This window comes from Ambystoma mexicanum, chromosome 8, assembly GCF_040938575.1.
Source record: "Ambystoma mexicanum isolate Mex_15411 chromosome 8, UKY_AmexF1_1, whole genome shotgun sequence".
Classification (NCBI taxonomy): domain Eukaryota; kingdom Metazoa; phylum Chordata; class Amphibia; order Caudata; family Ambystomatidae; genus Ambystoma; species Ambystoma mexicanum.
In genome coordinates this window covers 1567272504-1567293535 of record NC_090929.1, presented here as the reverse complement: position 1 = coordinate 1567293535, position 21032 = coordinate 1567272504, and the positions used below count along the sequence as shown (strand labels likewise).

Here is a 21032-nt window from a genome sequence, read left to right as displayed (position 1 = left end):
CTCCACTTCTCCCCCCTCACCCTCTCTACCCCCACCTCACTCACCCCTCTCTCTCTTTCCCCCTCCCCTCTCCCACTACACCAGAGATCACTAGAGTTGTCCACTCAATGAGTCACCTCTAAACAGGTGCTTCCCTGCTCCTCCAGAACCATCAAGGACAACATAGACACTCTCGCCCCTGCCTTGGCTAACCTCTACAACCACTCCTTTGCCAGAGGCTCTTTCCCCCAACCTCTCAAGCACTCCCTTGTGCACCTTCTCCTAAAAAAGCTGTCTGGTGACCCCTCTTGTCCAGCTAACTATCAAGCTCTCTCTATCACCCCCTTATTGGGCAAACTCATGGAAAAACTGGTCATCCCCCAACTGACCCTCCACACAAACAGCTCTCCTAAATACCCGTGAAGACCTACTCTCCAACCTGACTCTCCATCTGTGCTAATCCTCCTCGTTCTCTATTCTGCCTTTCACACCGTCAACCACTCCATCCTCATAAACCGTCTCCGTGATACCCTTGGCATCACGGACAGGGTACTGGCGTGGCTTACCTCCTTCCTCTCTAACAGACCCGCCCAAGTTCAATTGGGTCAGTTTCTGTCCTCCACCTCACTCTACTTGTGGCGCTCCTCAGGGCTCTATCCTAGCTCCAGATTCCAGCCAATGCACTCCCCCCTCCTAAGGTCAAACACACCACCTATGCAGTTAATTCTAAAGTCAGTAAATAACGCACCTGCACCTAAACAAAGCACCACGTAATCCAAATGCAAGTTAGACAACACCCCCTCCCCGATCAAAGGGGCGGTCATTAATGCCAGATCATTGCCAGCCCATGCTTTAGACATTGCAGACTACATATCACACAATCGACTTTAAGCAATCACAGAGACCTGGCTCCATGCCGCATCAGGACCCTCACTCTCTCTTGCCATCCCAGGGGAATGAGAATGCGTTCCCATGCTCCCCGTTTGGGGAAACCTGCTGGCGAACCCCTGGCACTTGGTTTTCGTTACCGTAGCAAAAAGGTTGATCTGGGGATTGCCCCATCGTCGGAACAGAAGGTCCATTTGGTCCTGCCGAAGCTCCCATTCGTAGCAAGAGCGCAGCTCCCTGCTGAGAGAGTCGGCAACAGTGTTCTTCACTCCTGCCAGATGAAACGGGATGAGGAACATCGCCCTGGGCAACAGCCCAGTGCCTCTGGTCCTGCACCTCTTTGGGGAGTGCCAGGGGTCTGGTGCCCCCCATGCTTCCTGATGTAGAACATCGTGGTGGTGGTGTGCGTGAAGACCCGTACCACCTTGACCTTGAGGGACGCAAGTAAGGACTTGAGGACCCAAAACACTGCACGCAGCTCCAACACGATGTGCAACGTCTTCTCCTCCAGTAGCCACAGGCCTCTTGCATGAAGTCTTCCGGTGTATGCTCTCGATCCTTCCAGGGAGGCGTCTGTCGTGACCCTCTCCTGATGAGGTGGGGTCTGGAAATCCATGCCTGCAGACAGATGTGCGTGCTCTCCCCACCACCGTATCACTCGACGGAAACTCTTATCGAGAATTATCTTGTCCTCGAAGCTTCGCGACACTTTAATCCAACGGCCATTGAGGAACTCTTGCAGTGGACGCATCCGTAGCCTGCACAGCCGAATGAGGTATATTCATGACATCATGAAAAGCAGGGACTTGATGGACCTCACCCTTGCGAGCTTCAGAGTCAATAGCTGTTGTACTTTGCCCAGGATGGCCACTATCCTCTCCTCCGATAGAGCCATGACACTGTTGAGTCGGGACCCCAGAAACAGTGCGTCCTGCGATGGCACCAAGCAGGACTATGCCTAGTTCACCGAGAACCCCAGATCCGTCAGGAGTTGGACTGTCCTCGCTGTGTGCTCGACAGCGATGCCCATTGAGCTCGCCCAGATGAGTGAGTCAGTCCAGGTAAGGGTAGACTTGGTGAAAACCCTTGGCGCCGACTTCAATCCAAAGAGAAGGGCCTGGAACAGGTAATGTTGCCCTTGAACCACAAAGCGCAGGAACTTGCGATGGCCCTTGTGTACGGGTATGTGAAAATAGGCATCTTCCATGTCCAGCGACGGTAGAAAATCCCCTTTTCAGCTGTCCTAGCACATGCTGATGAGTCACCATCCGAAATTTTTAAGACTTGATGTACTTGTTTAGACAGCGGAGGTCTAGGATGGGCCTCCAACCACCGGTCTTCTTGGCGTGGAAGTAACAAGTGTACGCCCCGGAGCCTCTTTGGGACAAGCTCTATCGTGCCCTTTCTTAACATGGGCCATACCTCCATCAGAAGCTGAGGGACGTGGTTTTCCTGCCTGGCCAATGGTGGTATACGGGACACTTTCGTTGGAACTATAGAGTGTGTCCGTGGGCGAGAGCGTCCAGCATCCAACGGTCAGTGGAGATGGTTTTCCACACGCTGACCAAGTTCGCCAGCCAGCCTCCCATCGGGGCGCACGGGTGGGGGCCCGACGCCACAGCCGGTTCAATCTTGCTTTGCCGTCGAAACGCAGCCTTGGGGGCCTTGGTGATGACAGTGTCTTCCTCCAGATTTGGCGCGGCCCCTGTAGGTTTCTTGGGCCGACAAGCTGTCTCAGTATCTGCCTCGATGGCCTGAAACGACTAGTCCACGGTCTTCCCAAACAAATTGTCGCCGTCAAAGGGCATGTCCAACACCTCCAACATCCTGGAGAAAGTAAGTGGTTCTCAGCCATCCCTGCCGATTAAGGCCTTCCTGCAGGATCTCCAACACTTCCGCCTTCTTGTTGTCGGGAAGAAAGTCCAGGAGGGGAGCGATCTTGAACCAATGCTCCCTGTGATAACGCGCCACAATAGCAAGGGTGTTGGCGGCCTTGATGGTAGTCGCTGCTGACGTGATAACGCTTCTCCCCATGGCATCCAGCTAACTCCCCTCACTGTCCGGGAGAGGGGGTGGGGGCACGGGGGAGAGGAAGGCCGCCGAACATGTGGAGCCCGAAGATTTCTTCTTAGCTGCCGCCGATACCACAGAGTACGGTGACGGTTGGGACCGCAAACATTTGGGCGCAGAGTCCGACACCCTGTAATTCTTCTCATAACGGTCCCTCTTCGCCGGGGCCGAGGAAGGGTTCTTCATGAGGGACAGCCCCTCGTCCCAAATGTCATCCAAAATCGGAATCGGAAGTACGGTCTTCCTCTTTGCCTCGCGGCGCTGATATAGGAAACCCTCTTCTCCTCAGGGACCAGCTGGAACAGCTCCGATGCCGTGGAGATCATGGCCTGGAACGAGACGATTTTGTTGGGAGGCAAAGATCTGGGAGGCGGAGATGGGAGATCCCCCAATCCGCTGTTGTCGTCGTCCGTGTCAGTCGTCGCCGGGTCCGGATCCGTATCATCCCTCGGGGGAGGAGAGGGAGGCGAAGGATGGCAAGGAGGGTGAACTCTCCTCTTCTTGGCTGGAGGTTTTCCCCCACCCCCAACGGTCCCGGAACCGCGGGAGGGGCCGTCGGCGCAAGAGGCCTCCTCGTCCGGATCGCTGAGCATGAGGTGTGCAGAGCAGGAAGGATGTCCACCAAGATATACCCCGGTGGTTGTTGAGTTGGTTGGTGAGGAGACAGGTGGAAGCGGAGAAGGCATCCGCGGCTTGGGCTGGCATTCCAAGACCTCAATGCCCTGCTGCTCATCATCGGTCTCCTCGTCGTCACCTCGCCGGGATCCTTCCCGTAGGGCCTGCTCTCGATGTACCATTCTTCCTGGGTGGCCTGGAGGTTTGCGAGCTCCTCCTCTGAGGAGATATTCGTGCCGCCCCCCCCCTCTTTGCGACCAATGGTGAGGGTTTCGGTGAAATGATAGTGCAGGGAGTAGAGGCACAGGGAACGTATATCGTCCGAAAAGACATTCCGTAGGTTGCAGCCGGGGCAAACCTTGAAAAGGAGGCGCTGAGTCCTCCTTCTCCTCCGCCATGTCCACGCGATGTAGGCCTTGAAGAAGCTTCTGGAATCCTCCAAGAAGAAACTTGCCGAAATTCACCCTTGAGGGGCGCTGAAGAATCCGACAAACGGGTCCCGTTAGTTGGAAGTTGGATCGATGGAGCTTGAGGCTTAATTGACCAGAAAAAAATAGAGCAACACCCTTAGAAAAAGCACAAAACGCAGTAAAAGCTCGAGAGCTATAGCACGAGGACTCCCAACACTTGAACTTGCAGGAAAAAAATAAAAATAAAAAAAAGGAGACGGCTGCCAGAGGAGGGACTTAGGTAGAGGGCAGTCATTGGCTGGGGGTAGTATGACCCAGAGACCAGTGATTGGTTGTTAGGAGAATGATAGTTCAGAAGTGAAACTGAAACAGATTTTTTCTTAACCGAGGATTCCCAGCCTGACGGGGAATATTCATGAGTATGTGAATCCATGCCAGACCCCATGCTGGAGAAGTTTACAAAACGTTCTCTACTTCAACAAAATTGAAGACTTGATTGTGCGTGGGATTTTGCTTGCCCCGTCGCAGGGCCACTTTGATTCAAATTTATTTGTTCTTTTTAAATTGGTCTTCCTCCGCCGGGCTCGGACCAAATGTATCCACTTTTGTCACTTCTCAACTGTATACCTTATAGAGACCTTCGATTGAGCACCCACATGGTGCCGGACCACAATGTCAAAGGAATTGTAGCTTGCTTTAAAGTTCAACCACTCATCAGCAGTTCAACTTCACTTGCCTCTCTTATCACACGAGTTTTATCAATGTTCGTTCCAGCGCTCACCATACAATGTTGATGCTTTACTTCACCAAAGATGGGTCTTGTATCGATCTCCCCAACTCGCCTGCTGCGCTGACTTCACTGAAGCTGCTTTGTTCTTGGAGCCAAGGACGGTACCACAGTGGCTGCTGATTCTCCCCGCCTTGATTATTGATGCAGGACAGGCCTGCGACACAAAATGCAGCCTTGTTTCCTGGTCTTACACTTTCTAGTCTCGAGGTCTCTGGAAAGTAACGGTTCTCTGGGACGCCTGTGTTGAGCAGGAGAAGGGAACCAATCAGTGTCAAAAAGCCAGCAATGCAGGTCTATCATGGTGGTCTCCGTTGTCTGGTTGCTACACTGGCTCTGGATGCCTCACGAAGATGTCATTTGCTGTGGACCTTGACAAGGCTTGGATGAAGATGGTGAGTCCTTTGGTGGTCGTCAATGACTTAGCTGCCGACAGGTGCAGTGGCAGTAGTAGGTGTCTGGTTTCAGATGTTCGCGGTTGGCCGCCTTTCGGTTCTTTGGTGCTGCAACACGGACAGTGTGACTTCTGGCAACTGGGGCTCTAGCACTGGACTGCGGACCCTCCCCATGCCTGGACCCTCAGGGCACTTTCTTTGTGGTTTGGTGGCAGGAAAACCCACCGGCTGCCACTCCTCTGCAGGCGGCGAACCTGGATCTTCTCCGGCACGGAAAAGTGGACAGATGACATGGCTGCAGTGCCACTTAAAGATTTCTTGCGTTAACTAGAACTTTGGCAGCTCCGGGTGACTGGCAGCACTTTGCCAGGGTACCCCCTCTTCCAGGCGATCCACATCAAATTGCCTTCCAGCGGTCACAAACACTTCTCTGGAACCTGAGCGACACAGATCGACTTCTTGGCTCTAAAATGTCCAGCCACTCCTCTTCTGGACCACGAAGATCCCTTAACCGGACAGTGGCACACAGGACTTGCTTCCAGGACGCTTCAGGAAAAGAGCACCAGTTGCACCATGTTCCCTCGTAGCTACGGGAAGAGGCACCTCTCCAGGTCCGCTATGGTTCAGCCCTTAAATCAGCAAGGCAGCCTTTGGATTTCTTGAGGAGTTGCAGCAGTAGCACGTCTTCCTCCAACTGGATACAAAGCTTCCCGAGACTTCAGTTTCTTGCTTCGGTTTCGACTTTCAGCGTCTGACAAGGAGGTGAGTGAGGGGTCCATTGTTATACAAAAATCTCCCCATTCACCCGGCTGAGCTAGGCTCAGTCTGCTAATCGCACAAGTGCATTCATGCAGGCAGCACCCAATCAGGTGCACAGGCATTCAGGCCATTCAAAAACCATACACCCAAAACACAGGATGCAGATTGGAGAAAACCCCCAGCCTTTCAGAACATACACAGCATTCATTCCAGTTTCAGTCAGGGCTGGCTCAGGCATTGTGTCACAAAACCAGACACCCACAACACAGAATGCGAATTGACTCCCCTTTCCATTCATGCAGTTCCCACCCCAAGGGTGTGCCCACAATATTCAGTTTCTGGGAAGGCTGCAGCCAGTCTGGCAGGAGGAAGCCCCAGAGCCATATATGGTCCTTCCACCCAACAGCCAATCAGGGGAAGGGAGCATTCAGTGTGTCTCAGGACTTTGAGAAACAAGGGGTAAAGGCAAAAGAAACCAAGAGGCTACAGTGGCCATCTTGCCTTAGAGTAGGAATCCATTGATTCTTATGGCAGGGCCTGGGTATCCCCAAAAATGGAAGATAACCAGAGCCACTGTCAAGTCAGCCTGTAGCTGCCACCAGCTCATACCCTGCTCTGTGGGCAACACATATATGTGCCCAAAAACATACACTAGGGGTACAAGTGTGTACCCCTATCCATTGCTGCCCAAAGGGTATCCCAAGGGTACTGTTCATCGAAAGGCAAAAACGAAGAACTGCACTGCCAGGGTTCCAGACTGGACTCCTGTGCAGACAACACAAAGAAAACCCATCCAGAGAAGTGGTACAACGAGGAGCCCCATCCCTCCAAAAGCATTTCCAGCATCACACCTGACCCCACTCACAATCTCCTGAAAATAGCCTGGACTGCTCTCCATGTTTACCTTGATTGGGTTTTGGCTGTCGCTTTAGAGTTCTCCGTTCACCATAGGGTGGCCCCCTAAAATGTTCCCACCAGGTCAGATGCGAGAAATTAATCGTAACAGCAACAAACTGCAATCGAAGAGCCAATACATCTTTTGCTTAGTAAATCAAGTAAATCATTTTTGGTTGCACTCCATATTGTGATGTGAAGAAGTGGGAAATGGTATGAGCAAACCAAAATGTCATTGCCAACTAGAAAACAAATGTTGAAAAAGCAAATGTATGAGCCATGGAAAATTGCACACATGACGAGTTACATTTTTGTGTACAAGCCTTACACTGTATTGCTCCAAATTCTTCTCTTTGTTGGCCTCCGTCTCCTCCAAGTCCTTGTTTATTGTGTTAATCTGTCGTTTCTTGTCGTTGATGGCCTGATCCAGAGACTTGAGCTCCTTTTTAATCCATTTGTCTCTTTCCTCTTTGGATGTAAATTGGCTCCCTCTACCCTGTTTGGCATAAAGATCGGTTCTTTCCTGTGTGGCTTGTGCCAATCTATATTGGGTAATTAAAATTAACAAATTACGAATTTCGAGAACAAAGCAGGACATTCAGTGTGAGCATGTTAGAACACTAAAATAACAGTGACAATAAAGAGTCATGCTGTAAAAGAGGTCCTGAAATTATACAAGGAAGAATCTTCATTTCCAAATAGAGGCGCATCCTTTTATGTGATCAGTTACAGGGTGTTTTGCTTTGGGTACTCGACTCTCCAAATGGTAAAATGGGAATAACAGTCAAGAAAGCCCTTCAAGAAGGATTGACCAGGTTTAAAAGCATAGCAAATACCACACAATGCAGCGCTCTAAATAAACATTTGATAAGCTGAAGCTAAAAGCAGCACCTGGGTATCCAACATTAACAAGAAACCAGGAGCTAACACTGGCGAACGAGGAGCTAGCACATAGCGCAGCGCAAATCAAACTTCCACATAAGATACAAACATATAATTTTGCCCGTTATTTATGATCCCTTAAATGTCATATAAAAGTGCCCTAAAGTTTATTTATAGATTCCCTCACGCGCTCAGAGTTAAATTCACATAGGTGTGGGTGTTAAGCATCCATTGGCCTAGGTAGCCAAAAGTAGCTCCGGGTAGCTTTTGTTGTCAAGCTAACCAGGCTCATCCAGGCTACAAGTGCTGGCCGGGCAAAGTTCTGGAGAAGATAGTCAAAGTACAACTCCAGGATCATGTAGAGAAAGAATGGCTCCTGGACTCCTTCCAAACAGGTTTTCGGCCAACATTCTTCATGGAGACTGTCCTGCTGACAGTGTGGGACTGATCGGGCTGGTGATGAGGGAACGTTCTGTTGGTTATGCTGGATCTTTCAGCCGCCTTCGATATAGTGGATCACGCTATCCTTATTGAGCAACTGAAGATGATCAGAAGAGTCTCAGCACAGGCTATTCCCTGGTAGGAGTCTTTTTTAACAGGACAGCAACAACAGGTCAAGCTAGGAGTTTGGGAATCTGAGCCGCTAGATCAGACCTGTGGAGTGTTGCAGGGTTCTTCCCTGTCTCCCGTGCTATTCTATTTATACCTGCATCCTCATATGGATATTCTGAGGAAACAAAAGGTGAATTACTACTCGTACAGCGATGATACACAGGTGTATGTTAACATTGTGCAATGTGGAAAACTAATTCCTGAGAGTCCAGGTTCGCCTGGAAGAGGTTGGTAACAGGATGGCTGCTAACTGGCTCAAGCTTAATATCAAGAAAACTGAGGTGGCCCTTTTCAGACCTAAACACCTCTTGGAAGCGGGTAACCGCCCTAAGACAACACACTTTTTAGGAATGGACCAGCCATTTGCCACCAAGATCAAAAATGTGGGCTGTATATGGTTGTAGAACCTGAGCAGTGAGGCCCAAGTGAGTGCCAAGGTGCAGTCCATCTTACATGTGGCTCCTGCGTCAGGCTCTACCTTATGTACCATCAGATAAGCAGGCTGCAGTCATCGTAGCACTAGTAAACTCTCAAATCGACTACCGAAATATCCTGCTGGCGGGGGAGCCCAGTAAAACAGTGTCAGCAGCTCCAGAGAGCACAGAAAGCTGCAGTGAGATTGGTGTCAGGGGTGAAGAAATCAGCCCACATCTCTGGATTTTGCTGCTCCATGCATTAGCGGTCTGTGAGGGACAGAATCGACTTCAAGGTTCTCTTCCTTATATTTAAATGCCTTAACAACCTGCCCCCGGCCTACTTGGCAGACAAACTTCAGATACAGCCCCGCCCGTTCACTGCCGTCTTAGAGAAAATTGCCATTAAAGATCTCACCATATGCCTGTGAATCCAGGGGTGACCGGAGTTTTGCAGTCTACAGAAAAGACTACCACTAGAGATTTGGGCAGTTAAATCTCAGTCTTTTTCGAAAAGCGGTAAAGACTCATCTATTTAAATGAATAGCCCTGCTTCTAGGGAGGTGCCGACCCCCAACCGACTCAACCTACTATTCGCCAATGGAAAACTAATATGTCTCCTCATTTTCATCTGTTCCCAAATGAGATTAAGTTTGTCAGGTCTGCACGTAACAAATAAATCAAACAAGGGGAAGCTAAATAGCTCCTAGCTCCCCTCAATTTTAAACAATGCAATCTACCTATAAAAAATATATTCTTCATATAAAAAAGCTCCGCTCGGATCAAATAAGCTAAAAGCAGTAAATCTACAACACAGAACTGTAAGCTTGCAGACGGAATAACTTACTAACTTGCAACTCCTGCTCTCTAGCATTGGTATCTTTTTTAGATTCACATGCTGTGAAGATTCCCCGTCATCAAGCTGGGAATTCTCGGTAACAGAGTAGTTTATATTTAAACTGAAAAACCCCAGGGTGGAGCTAGAGAGACCTAACCAGTATGGCGGACTCCCTGTGAGCCCTGTGTTAGGGAGAATTCTCATAAATGTGCCAATTACTCCCACCTTAGAGCCCTCCAGCTCTTTTGCTAAACTTTGGGACTTTGAACTTTTTAATTTTGTTTGTTTTCTTTGGTTATGGAGTCTAACCAACTCCATAGGCATCGTCTTTTCATTTGTGTCACACAGCACCCTCAGTGCAGTGGCACAGGGAAACCTTTTTAGGCTTTCCCAAGGTTTAAATACCTTCTCTGGGATAAACAACTGTTTCCCAGAGTAAGTAAAGTGAAATTGACTTTACTAGTCTTTTAAATCCTTAGATCCAGCACACCCCATCTTACAATAGATTGCTGGAGGGGTTACTAAGTATCCCCTATGTCTAGATACTCCCGTAGCAGTCAAATGATACCCTATCCTCTCAGAATGGCTGGTGGCAATGGTTTTACAACGAACTACCATGATTTTCCCAGACCGCAAACTATTTGCAGCTCCGCTAACGTTAAATCGCGGGAGCCTTGTTTTTCAAGATGGCGCCTGAGCCCCCTTTGTTAAAACATGTCCCGGTCGTCTTTTTTCGCCATTTCTTTTTGGAAAGGTCCTTCGAGTTTTTCTCTGCCCGTCAAACCAGGTTTGGTCTCTTTGTTAATTCATCTTTGGCGGGCTTCAGGAGTGAAGACCGCCTCTGATGACCGAGTGTCTCGGGTGGGCAGGAAGTAAGGGAGGTGCCCAAAACTGCCAAATGCACGCTGTGGTTATTGGCTGGCTGACTGTCCGGCAAGTACAGCCACCCTGCTGGGTGAGTGACAGCTAGGCTGGAATGAATGGGAGAGAACTGAATGAAAGGCGGGTCTCTTGGCTTGGAAGGCAGAGTCGACCACTGGATTGAAGGAAACGATTGACTTTGGCCTAGCCTATTGAATTGAATGGACTCTTCTGGTGAACTCAAAGTATCTACACTGTTTAAGAATAATTGTAACCTTTTATGTTCTTATAACCTTTGCCTTTTACTCCTCTTGAAAAGTATTCTGAATGCCAACAGTAAGATATTCCTGTCCCCAGCACTCTTGTTACTAAAGTTACCTGTGATTGTTGGTTGTGTCTGTGGGCCATCCCATGGGGGTCTTATCTGATGAAGGAACTTCGAGTGTACAGTATTGAAGTATATTTGTGTGTGATTATATGATTGCCTCCTTCTATTGAAAGTTTTACAAATGACTGGTTAATAAATTAATAAGTATTTAACCAGGAAACCTTGAGTACAAGAGTTTATTTGAACACCTGTGATCATAGACCTCTGTAACGGTTTATAGTGACATTTTCGAATGTCACATTTTTGAATGCCTTTTTCTTGAATGAAAAATGCAGGGAAAAAAATGTCGAATTTTGTTTTATTTTTAGTTTTTTTTTAATGGGGGTTCCCCTCCAACTCCCCCCTTTTTTAATGACCCTTTTTTTTAATTAACTAAACCAAAAAAATATATATAAAATAAAAAAATGATAGTCGTAAATTTAACTGGATACCCTTTGTAACATCATTATTGCTCACATTTCCCCTCTTGAGATAAGCCTGGCTGCTCAACCATAGTACATACTTTATACCAAAGTTTGGTTTCCTTACACCTGTAGTCATAGTTGCATGTAGTGGTCCCAGAGGCAGACCCTCCAGGATATTGCGGCATGAGATGGCAAATTTTGCAGCATGAAATGGCAACTTTTGCGGCACAAACCTTTATTTATTGCAGCATTTTTGCTGGACATTTTGTATTAACTGGAGAGTGTAAAATTGCTACGTTGCAGGAAAGAGTCAGAGTTCCAGTCTACAAGAGAGCCAGGGTGTCATTATAATATATCTTTTTTATTGATTTAAAGGAAGAGTCCAAGATGTCTCTAGCTTGGCATAACAGTTTTTGTTTTGGCTACATTTTTGGTTTAATATGCATGCCTATTTAATAGTGTTAACTAAATTGATCATTATCAGTTGTAATGCTGAAAATATTCCCATTCTATGTTCTCCAATCCCCCAAACACCCACACACATCTCTCACCAACACAAATCCCAAATCTCACCAACTCCTTCACAACTTGCATTCCTGAACCTCTCACTCTGCCATACAAATGCTCATGTGTTATATAACACTGTCAAGTCACAATTTGCACTCTGCAACCCCTGCCACACTCCAAATCATAACCACAACCTTACACTCTACAATTCCTCCCGCAATATACAGTCCTTCAATCTTTTGTGCTGCTTCTGCATCTTGCATTCTTTCTCCCATTCTTTCACACTCTTCCCTCATCCTTTTCCCCACTGTGCAGCTCACTGCCTCTTTCCGGCCAACCGCTTCCTCTCTTCTTTCTGGCTCAACGACCCCTGTGACCACACGCTCCCTCTACTTTCTGTACCTCCGCTCGCACTCAGATTTCTGGCCCACTGCATCACTGCTGCCTTTGCTCGCTTGTGCAGCGCTTCCTCCTCTGACCCACTACTCGCCCTCTACTTTTTTGCCTATCACGCCACATCTCACCCATCACTCTCCTTCGCTCTCCTTTCCTTCTTATAATGTGACCATTTTTAAAAAAATGTTAAATGTAGACTGACCCAGATCCTCAAATAATGGGGCATTTAAAAATAGAGCCGAGGATATGCTATTTTTAGATAATCCATTTTTGGAAATGAGCAGGTCACCTTATTCTCAAAGGTGACCTGCGCATTTCCACGTGGCTGAGCTGTAGTGCAAATTGCATAGGGTTCTGGTTTGTTTGACCGAAGGCTAATTATTTGCGGCAGAAATTACTGTAGTCAATTTCGCCGCAAATTGATTTGCACTTCAGCCAAACAACTGAAAATGTACTTTTCACCACCACCCCAACCACTCCCCCACTTAACTGCTTCATCGCTGTCGCTTCCCCGGCAACCCTGCAGTGTCAGATCCATCCGTCTAACGTGGGTCGGATACAACGCTGCAGGGTCCCTTTTTAGTATTTTTTTTTCGGTCCCCCACCTCCAATTTTCCATGTATGGTATTTATAAAAATCGATCGAATGGTACTGGCCGAAATAGGTCAAATTGTACTATTCGATTGATTTTTGGCAGTCAAAATGGGTAGTACCTTGAATAGAAGCGCTCTCCTGACAGTGTTCTGCAAGCTCCCAGCGCCTGTCACAGTGACAGGCCCTTCAGGGGACTGCCACTGTAATTTGCGACTCAAAAAACACATTTCTATCCCGTTTGAGGAACAGAAATGCAAGCGACACAGCAGCGGATCATGCCTTTAGAAAAATGCATTACAGGGTCATGCAGTGGCACTCCCACCTCCTGGGCGCGTAGGGTTGCCTACAATTTCTGCACATTTAAAAATGCATATTGCTTGGAAATTTGGGATACGATTTTAAATTGGCAGAAACGCCCCCTGATTTGCTCAAGGAGGTGAAAAAGGCCATCTGAATGGGCACGCATATAAAATGTGCCCATTCAGGTGTCCCTTAAGGATTGGGCTGTCCTTTTGGGCACAAGTGATGAGATGTGTTAGCGCATTTCATTTCTTGTGTAAAAAAAGTTTTCAGAACCTGGAACCCTGAGCATTTTTTTTTTAAATGGTAGTTCTTGCAAAAACAGCTGTTTTTGCGCAAAACTGCCGTTTAGCAGCATTATGTGCAAAACGGCCGTTTTCGTGGCATTTAGCAGGATCGCAAAATCGCAATAAGCTGGAGGGTCTGCAGAGGGTACTGCATTCAAACTTTGCCTAACACTGTCATCCAGCCCCATAAATCCTGAAATTGCTGCAGTCTACGAGACCTTTTGCCGATAGCAAGTGGCCAGAAGCACATAAGAAGGCTGCTGGTGGAGAATGGAGGCCTGTGGCTGCCATAAAACTTGGGTGGTGGCCATATTAGTTGCAGTGCCCCTGCCAGTCGAGGCTGCGGCCCGGAACAATGAGGTGCCCCTGGGCTGCACGGCCCTGCCCCGTGGGCAGAGGAGCGTGTGGCAGGACGCTGTCCTCGGCCGTGGATGAGGCTCCTGATGGGGACTGTAACCCCTACACTGATGAGTCTGGTGCGACTGCTATCCCTTCCATACCCCCGGCCCCACCACACTGGTGACAGCCGTCTTGGCGCTGGAGGGTGGGAACACCGCCCTGTCCGGGTCTGTGAGCCAGGGCTTAGATCGGGAGAATCACAGTCCGGACCGAGGGGAGGCCAAAGGACCCAGCACAAAAGGCTGTGGCCGTAAAGCGCCATCTGGGTGGAAGACCAGGGATTGAAGCAGTATAAGCCTCCTGCAACGGTCAGTCTAGCCGGCAGACCCCAGGTGAGAGCGGCAGGCAGGGGCAAGAAGCCTGGCGATGGAAAAGGGTTGGGGACACAGGGGCATGACCAGGACCCTCAAATCACATCTCCTGGCTCAAGACGTCCAGAGCCCTTAGCAGTAGACACCAGGCGGGAGCACATGCGGATAGTGGGCCCCAGGCCCGGAGGCACTCATCACCATGGCCTTGAGGAGAGAGTAGTGGGCCTCGAACCCCAAAGCACTCACCGGCATGGGGAAAAATGACAAAAGCACAAAAACATTGTGGTGCGGTCGCCAAAACTCAGCAACCACACATTGAACCTTGCGGAAAACAGGAGGCCGGTATCATGGAGCTTCCTCTCCAACTAAAAACTTGCATTGGCGGACTGGACCAACTAGATGCCTTATCCAGTAAGGTCGACATGCTGCAAATGAGATTAGCATGGCAAACGACTTGACAAGGCCGATAACGGAATGTGTCCAAGGGTGTTGGAATCCGCTGTTAAGGAAGTGTCGGCCAGGAATTAGGATCTAGAAGGACAGTGCAAATGAATAATGTAAGACTGCTGGGTATCCGGGAACAGCAAGGGCAAGGTCCGATGGAGGAGTTTGTTGAGAGTCTGTGGTAAGACTATTTGACACAAAAAAAAAACTCTTCTCCATGTTTATCACAGAAAGGGCGCACAGGATTAAAGCAACCATGGCAGTGACCGGGTTTCCCCTAAGCCCCATCAACGTGTGCATTTTGAACTATAGTGACCGCAACACCATCCTGTGCTTGGCCCGGCAAGAGGGTGAGCTATCCTTCGACAGAGACCAGCTTCTGTGTTTTCCAGATTTCTCTGCCGCGGTCCAAGCATACATAAAGACCTTTGCTGGTGTAAAACACAGGCTTCAGGACAATATTAAATACTCAATGCCAACCAACCAGCGAAACTGCGCATTCAATACAATGGCAAGAGTACAGTCCTCGACATCCCGGGAAGCCGCTAGCTCATTTGTGCATACGATCGAAAAGGCTACACCCAGGAGCATTCCCAGGCCTCGTGAGGGGAGAGGTGAGCCACGGTATTGAGGGCGAAGTGGACCCCAGAACATGCACCTGGCTGATTCTAGTTTGGCCCTAGGAGAAGGCCCCACACGGCTCACCACAGACTAGATAACTGTTGGAATGTCCTTTAGTAAGTCTTGAAGACTACAACACTTTTGCGTCTTAGATTAGGCTGGCTGGGACCGGGGTGGGCACAGGTGCCCTGTACACAGCAGACTCGCTCTAGGGATGAAGGTTGGGGGTGGCGGGGACTTTCGAGCCAGTTGGGGATTTTCAATTTTGGGAGATGGTTTTTGTTTGGGATATCTGGATCCCATACCTTCCAGAATTGCTAGGTCACAGCTGGGGGGGGTTAAGGGGGGCTTATAGGGAAGAGAGCTTGCTTGTCCACAGGGAAGGCAATCCCAGCAATAGTGGCAGAAACTAGGTGTCATGTTGCCTACCCCCAGGCATTCGGACCAAGCCCATCAGCCCCGGGAGCAGGCATCTAGACATTTAGTAAAACCTCAGCAGCCCCGGCTAGGGGCTATCTGGGTTCAGTCCTGGCGCCTTAGGCGCCAGGCTCATAGTCATTACTTACCTCAGGCAGACCATGCTGAATATGACTCCAATCCAACATGAAGCCTGAAAGGGACTATTTTTCTAGAGATTATTTTTTACTCGGGTGTGGTTCTAGGGACTTCTTACCTGGGACTACTTTTGAGGCTATTTAAACCACGCCCGATCAGCAACACACACTTCGTGTTATTCTGCATCCAGCAGCTAACACTCACCGTGCCTGCACCCTGTATCCAGTCTTCTGCCACGCCCGCCTCGAATCCGGAGCTCCTAAAACAAAGTTACCAGTCATTTGGTCGAAAACCAAATGGTCGAATGACCATTTGATCGAAGTAAAATGGTCGAAAAAAAAAGGTTGAATTTTTTTATTAATTTTTTATTTTTATTTTATGGGGGGTTCCCCCCAACCCCCCCTTTTTCTTTATTAAAAGTATTTTTTAAGCAACCAAAACTTAAAAAAATATATATAAATAAATAAAAAATTCGACTTTTTTTCCCAACCATTTTGATTCGATCATTTATTTTCAACCATTTGACCGGACACCCTAAAACAAAGAGGAAAGAAAGGGACAAGGTTAGAAAACAAACTTATTTCTATTCCACACCTGATTCTCGTCTCCGGACCTGTAAAGAACATCATTTCTGTACGCGCTGCACCTTCAGCTGCAGCGCCGCGCCATACTCACCAGTCTTCACAGCATCCTTCAGGTCGGCGCTGCCTCCATCATTTCTTCGCCGAACCTCGGCACCTAGGAGACAAAAGAAAACCACAAGGTGAGCCGAGGGAACCAACAAATATAATTCTTACCACCATAGACTTACCTGATTTACCACCGGAAGCATCCTTTTGTGACTCTCCATATTTTCACGTGCCGGATCTGTAAAGAGACAAAACACGTTTTCTTCGTGCAACATTTACCGGACAGCGCTGGGTAATACAGACTCTTACCTGAGCGCCACCAGCTGCCACAAGAGCATCTTTTCACGAGCCAGCTGCAAGACAAGAAAGGAAGGGGGGGGGAACAAGAGTGAACATCGGACATATTGAACTCTATGAACATAATACTTACTGGTCCTCACCAGGAACATCAGAGTCAATACTCTCTGGAACTCTCCCGAGCCTTCAAATCAGTGAAGTAACTGGAATCAACGCACCCCTGCAAATCCACGCAGGATGGAGAGCTCATCTTTCAAGAATATAACATGAGATTGCTGTGAGGTGATTAGTTGGGGAGGACTGTCGGGGTGCCATCACTTGAATACAGAAGTGGCTAAATCAATCTCTCCACTTGCAGGAGAATATTTCTACAGGTTAAGCAGACAAGATTAGGAGGGCAGATCCAGTCAGTCATCGCTGCACTACGCATCACTTGGGTGGAGACCGCAGCTGTCCGGGTCCGACCGACGCCCCTGTGGGAGCCAGGTGAGCGTAACACTAGGGTACAACAACGACTTCCAAGGTAATTACTTGGAACATTCAGGGAGGTAACCAGCAGAGTAAAAGATGGGAATAGGAAAACACAAGATAACTGGGTATAGAAGTCTAGAGGGACTCGACATTCTATTTCGGTGAATTATGGCAGGCTGCCAACTCCCTTAAAGATCAAACTCATAAATGGCGTGGCCTCCCCCCTCCTACCTAATAGGGCAAATATCTATATCATCCCTACATACCTACCAGCGATTTGTTTTACACAACAGCAGGGAATCATTACCGAGTTTGAATGGGTTGGGAGGCAACCCAGGTTAACTTGGTCTACACTATCCCAACTGCATACCGAAGGCAGTCTGGCTTTGTCAGACCTAGAAAAATACTACTTTGCTGCGCAAGATCTCTATCTGTCCTTTTGGTATGTCACGCTATCAGCCCACACTTGCCGGGTGAAAGGGGCCTCACAGCCCCCAACCTACTGAGGACAGCAATACTACGCCACTGTAAACCCAAATCGGGGCTCAGGGATATTGTGACTAATACATGTACCATCTGGCATAAAATTGCTGACAAACTGAATGTGAAAATTCTATATCTGCCATGCACATGGATGGGATCATACTTACAATGGACCAGTAAGGTTGGAGTGTGCCCCCTTGGGGGTAAGAACGGAAGAGGGAGAGAGAGAAAAAGAAAGAGAAAAAGAGAGAAATAAGAGAGAAAGAGAAAAAGAGGGAGAGAGAGAGAAAGAAAAAGAGAAAAAGAGAAAAAGAGAAAAGAAAGAGAAAGAAAGAGAAAAAGAGAGAAAAAGAGAGAGAAAAAGAGGGAGAGAGAGAAAGAAAAAGAGAAAAAGAAAAAAGAGAAAGAAAGAGAAAAAGAGAAAGGTAGAGGGAAAGAGAGAAAGAGAAAGAAAGGAAAAGAGAAAGAGGGAGATCGAGAGAAAGAGAGGGAGAAAGAGAGATACCTTGACCTTTTCATATACTTTCTGATAAGAAATGAGTTTAAATTTCCCACTGTTCGTGATCAACCACCCACATGGACCCTGCTACATGGAATGGTTCAGGCCCAGGGTGAAGGTCGCCTGGTTTTCCGCCTCTACAATAGCCCGATGTCTGATACTCTATGGGGGTGGGGATGTTCTCTGACTGAGATAGGGGTTCGGAGGGGAGGGTTGGGAGTGGAGATTTGTGATGAAGACAGAAAATACACATTGCTCCAAACCAAGAAGGTGTCTCTAAACACTAGACTTAAACTGATGCACTCCAACTTTGTGCATCAAACGTATCACACCCAAGCCAAACCGCACAAACATTACCCCGAATCAATGAATGCCTGTGCATGGTGCAAGACCAGTCCAGCCGGCTTCTTACATTTAGCCTGGGTGTAGCCCCCCGATCGGCAGGTGCTGGGGGGAGGTTCTCAACAAGATCTCCCTTTGTCAGGGAACAGGTTGGAATGGAGCCACTTGTGGTTCTGCTAGGGTGTACGAGAGCTTTGCCCAAGCACGCACGTAGACTTGCTGGGCTACTTCTAGCACCGGCTTGCAAAAGGGTGGCCATGACATGGTGGAAGGGCCCGGAATTGACTCCTGATGGTGCAAATTTTCCAGAATGTTCTACAAGTGTTCCCGTTAATTATGATAACCCCTAGCGATTCACTTTTGAGATAATGTGCTGTAGATTGTTGCTCGAATGTTGTTTTGTGTTTATGAAAATGCAATAAACAAATTACACAAAAAAAGAAACCGAAAAACTTCAGTCACTTTAGTGCTCTAGTATAGTCACTTTGGCCCATATTGCCCACAGCCATAGCTCCACCCCTGGAGGCCATCTTCAGATTTTTTACCACGTTTCGTGTTGGAAGTGCTCCGAAAAATCCCTCATATAAATGACGTTTTCTTCTGTATTGTAAATAAATCCACTTTGACAACAGTTCGAGGATCCTCTGCTCCAGTGACTCCTGGTGTTTCGCTCCGATCCCGTTTTGGGCTCCTCTAAACGGATTCACATCCTCGGTTTTTCTTCTCCAATGTTGAGGCCTGCATCCATGGCTGAATCAAGGAGAAAAGGTTTGTTCAAGGCCTGTGCTCAGCGCAGCCTGAAGCACAGGTTTGTGGAGGTTGAGCACCCGCATATGCCCTGCGAGTGACGGTGCTGCGGAGAAGCCCCGCAGGATGCGAGGTGGCTGTCTGTGTGTGGCCCGGAATGAATGAGGACACATGGAAACTAAAAAGGAGAAGGCTGTGGTGGTCAGTGAGAACATGGAGGAGCTGCGAGTGGCAACACTTGGAATTGTCAGATACTGACTGGCTTACTGGATCCCCTGGTCCTGCAGTGCAGACGGCGGCTTGACGTGATCTGTCCTGGAGGTGCACCCTAGGGTCTGGCGCCCAACTAAGAGACAGCCAGCAGAATGGCTGTGGAGAAGTCCAAACAGAAATCTGCGCCCCGAAGTGAGCAGCACAGTCAGGAAAAACATACTCCGTAGGACCCAGTCATGGCTGCACTGGGCCGAATTGAGCAGTCCATAACAAGATTAGAGGGGAAGTTTTGACAAACTAGCAGAGAGGGTGGCTCAGCTGGAGGTAAGATCCTCCACGCTGGAATAAAGGACCAGCAAGCTGGAAAAACAGTTCTCCCATACTTTCCCCTTGGTGCAGAAGATTAGCTGAGCAATTGAGGTGGTGGGTAAGGGGTAACTGGGCAATGGAAACTAAAATAGAAAATCTGAAAAATGCAGTGTGGCTCCACAGTTGCGGGTCATTGGCCTCGCAACAGGAGGGGGGGCCAACAGATAGACTGTTACCACTTGGCTGCTAGAGCTGTTGGACCTTAAGGTGAAATAATGTTAGGGAGTATTCTCATTTCTGTGCTAATTCCCTTCAACCTTAGAGACTCCCAGCTCTTTAGCTGGACTTTAGGACTTTTAATTTTATCCTGGAGTGCGTGAGACCTTTTTCTCAGTCTCATGTATTTTTGATGTGATTTGGACTCTGTTTCTTTGGTTTAGGAGTCTGACAAACTCCACTGCCATGTGTATTGTATTGTGACAGCACCTTCAGTGCAGTACAGTGTCACAAAGTCCTTTGGATCTCTCATAAGGTTTATATACCTTCTCTTGGGTGAACTACTATTCCCAAGAGTAGTAAAGTGAAATTAACTTTACTTACCGGTTTTTCCTATGTGGGTCCAGTACACCCCATCTCTGTTGATGTATGGGGGCTTACTTAGTAGCCCCTTTTCCTACTTACTCATGTAACATTTTTTATGTTACCCTCGCTACTTTTAACGGCTGGTGGCAATGGTTTTATTTTCCTACCATTGTGCATTTTAACCGCAGGGTGAATCCTCAGCTGCAGTATAGCACCCATGGGTGGCCATTGTGTCAAAATGGCCCTGGTCGTCCTATTTTGCCATTTCTTGATTGTGAGATCTTTCTTGGGTTTTACTCTGCACGGCAAAACAGGTTTAATCCTTTTATTTGTTTTACCATTGGCAGGCTTCAGTGCTGAAACCCGCCTCTGGCTCCAGTACGTCTGGCAGGGCAGTAAGCGAGGGAGGTACCCGAAACTCCCTGTCCTTGGTCTCCTTGGTTACCTGAATGCACCCAAAGGTGATTGGCCAGCTGGCTGTCCTTGCAGGACACCCAACGTGCTACGAGTGTGACAGCTAGGCTGTGCATGAATGGGAGAAATCTGCATAAAAGGCGAGGTCTCTTGAAGAGAAGGCAAGTCAACCACTGAACGAGACACCCGACAAAGGAAACTGGAAGAGAAGCTTGCTGCACCCTCCTGGACCGTTGAACTGCCTGGTGAAGCCCTGCTGCAGTGCTGAAGCTTCAACTCTGAATCGACTAGAGAAGCCCGGAACGAACAACTTCTTCCCTTGGGTTGGTGGCATCAACTAACCCCAAGACGAAGTTTACTGGAAGACCTTTCCCTGCTGGCTGTACTTCTTTGCTGCTGCTGGAACTGAGTGCCAGGGGTCAGGAAACCCACAATCT

At 48.4% G+C, this 21032-nt stretch overlaps 1 protein-coding gene across 1 annotated transcript in view; it reads right to left on the bottom strand.

Annotated features, from left to right (window-relative positions):
* Positions 1-21032, bottom strand: part of SMC3 (structural maintenance of chromosomes 3) — a 1173064-nt gene that overhangs the window by 800980 nt on the left and 351052 nt on the right. The window contains exon 13 of the mRNA XM_069611771.1: positions 7126-7339. Within this exon, the coding sequence (XP_069467872.1) occupies positions 7126-7339 (214 nt within the window). The remainder of the gene's footprint in view (positions 1-7125; positions 7340-21032) is intronic.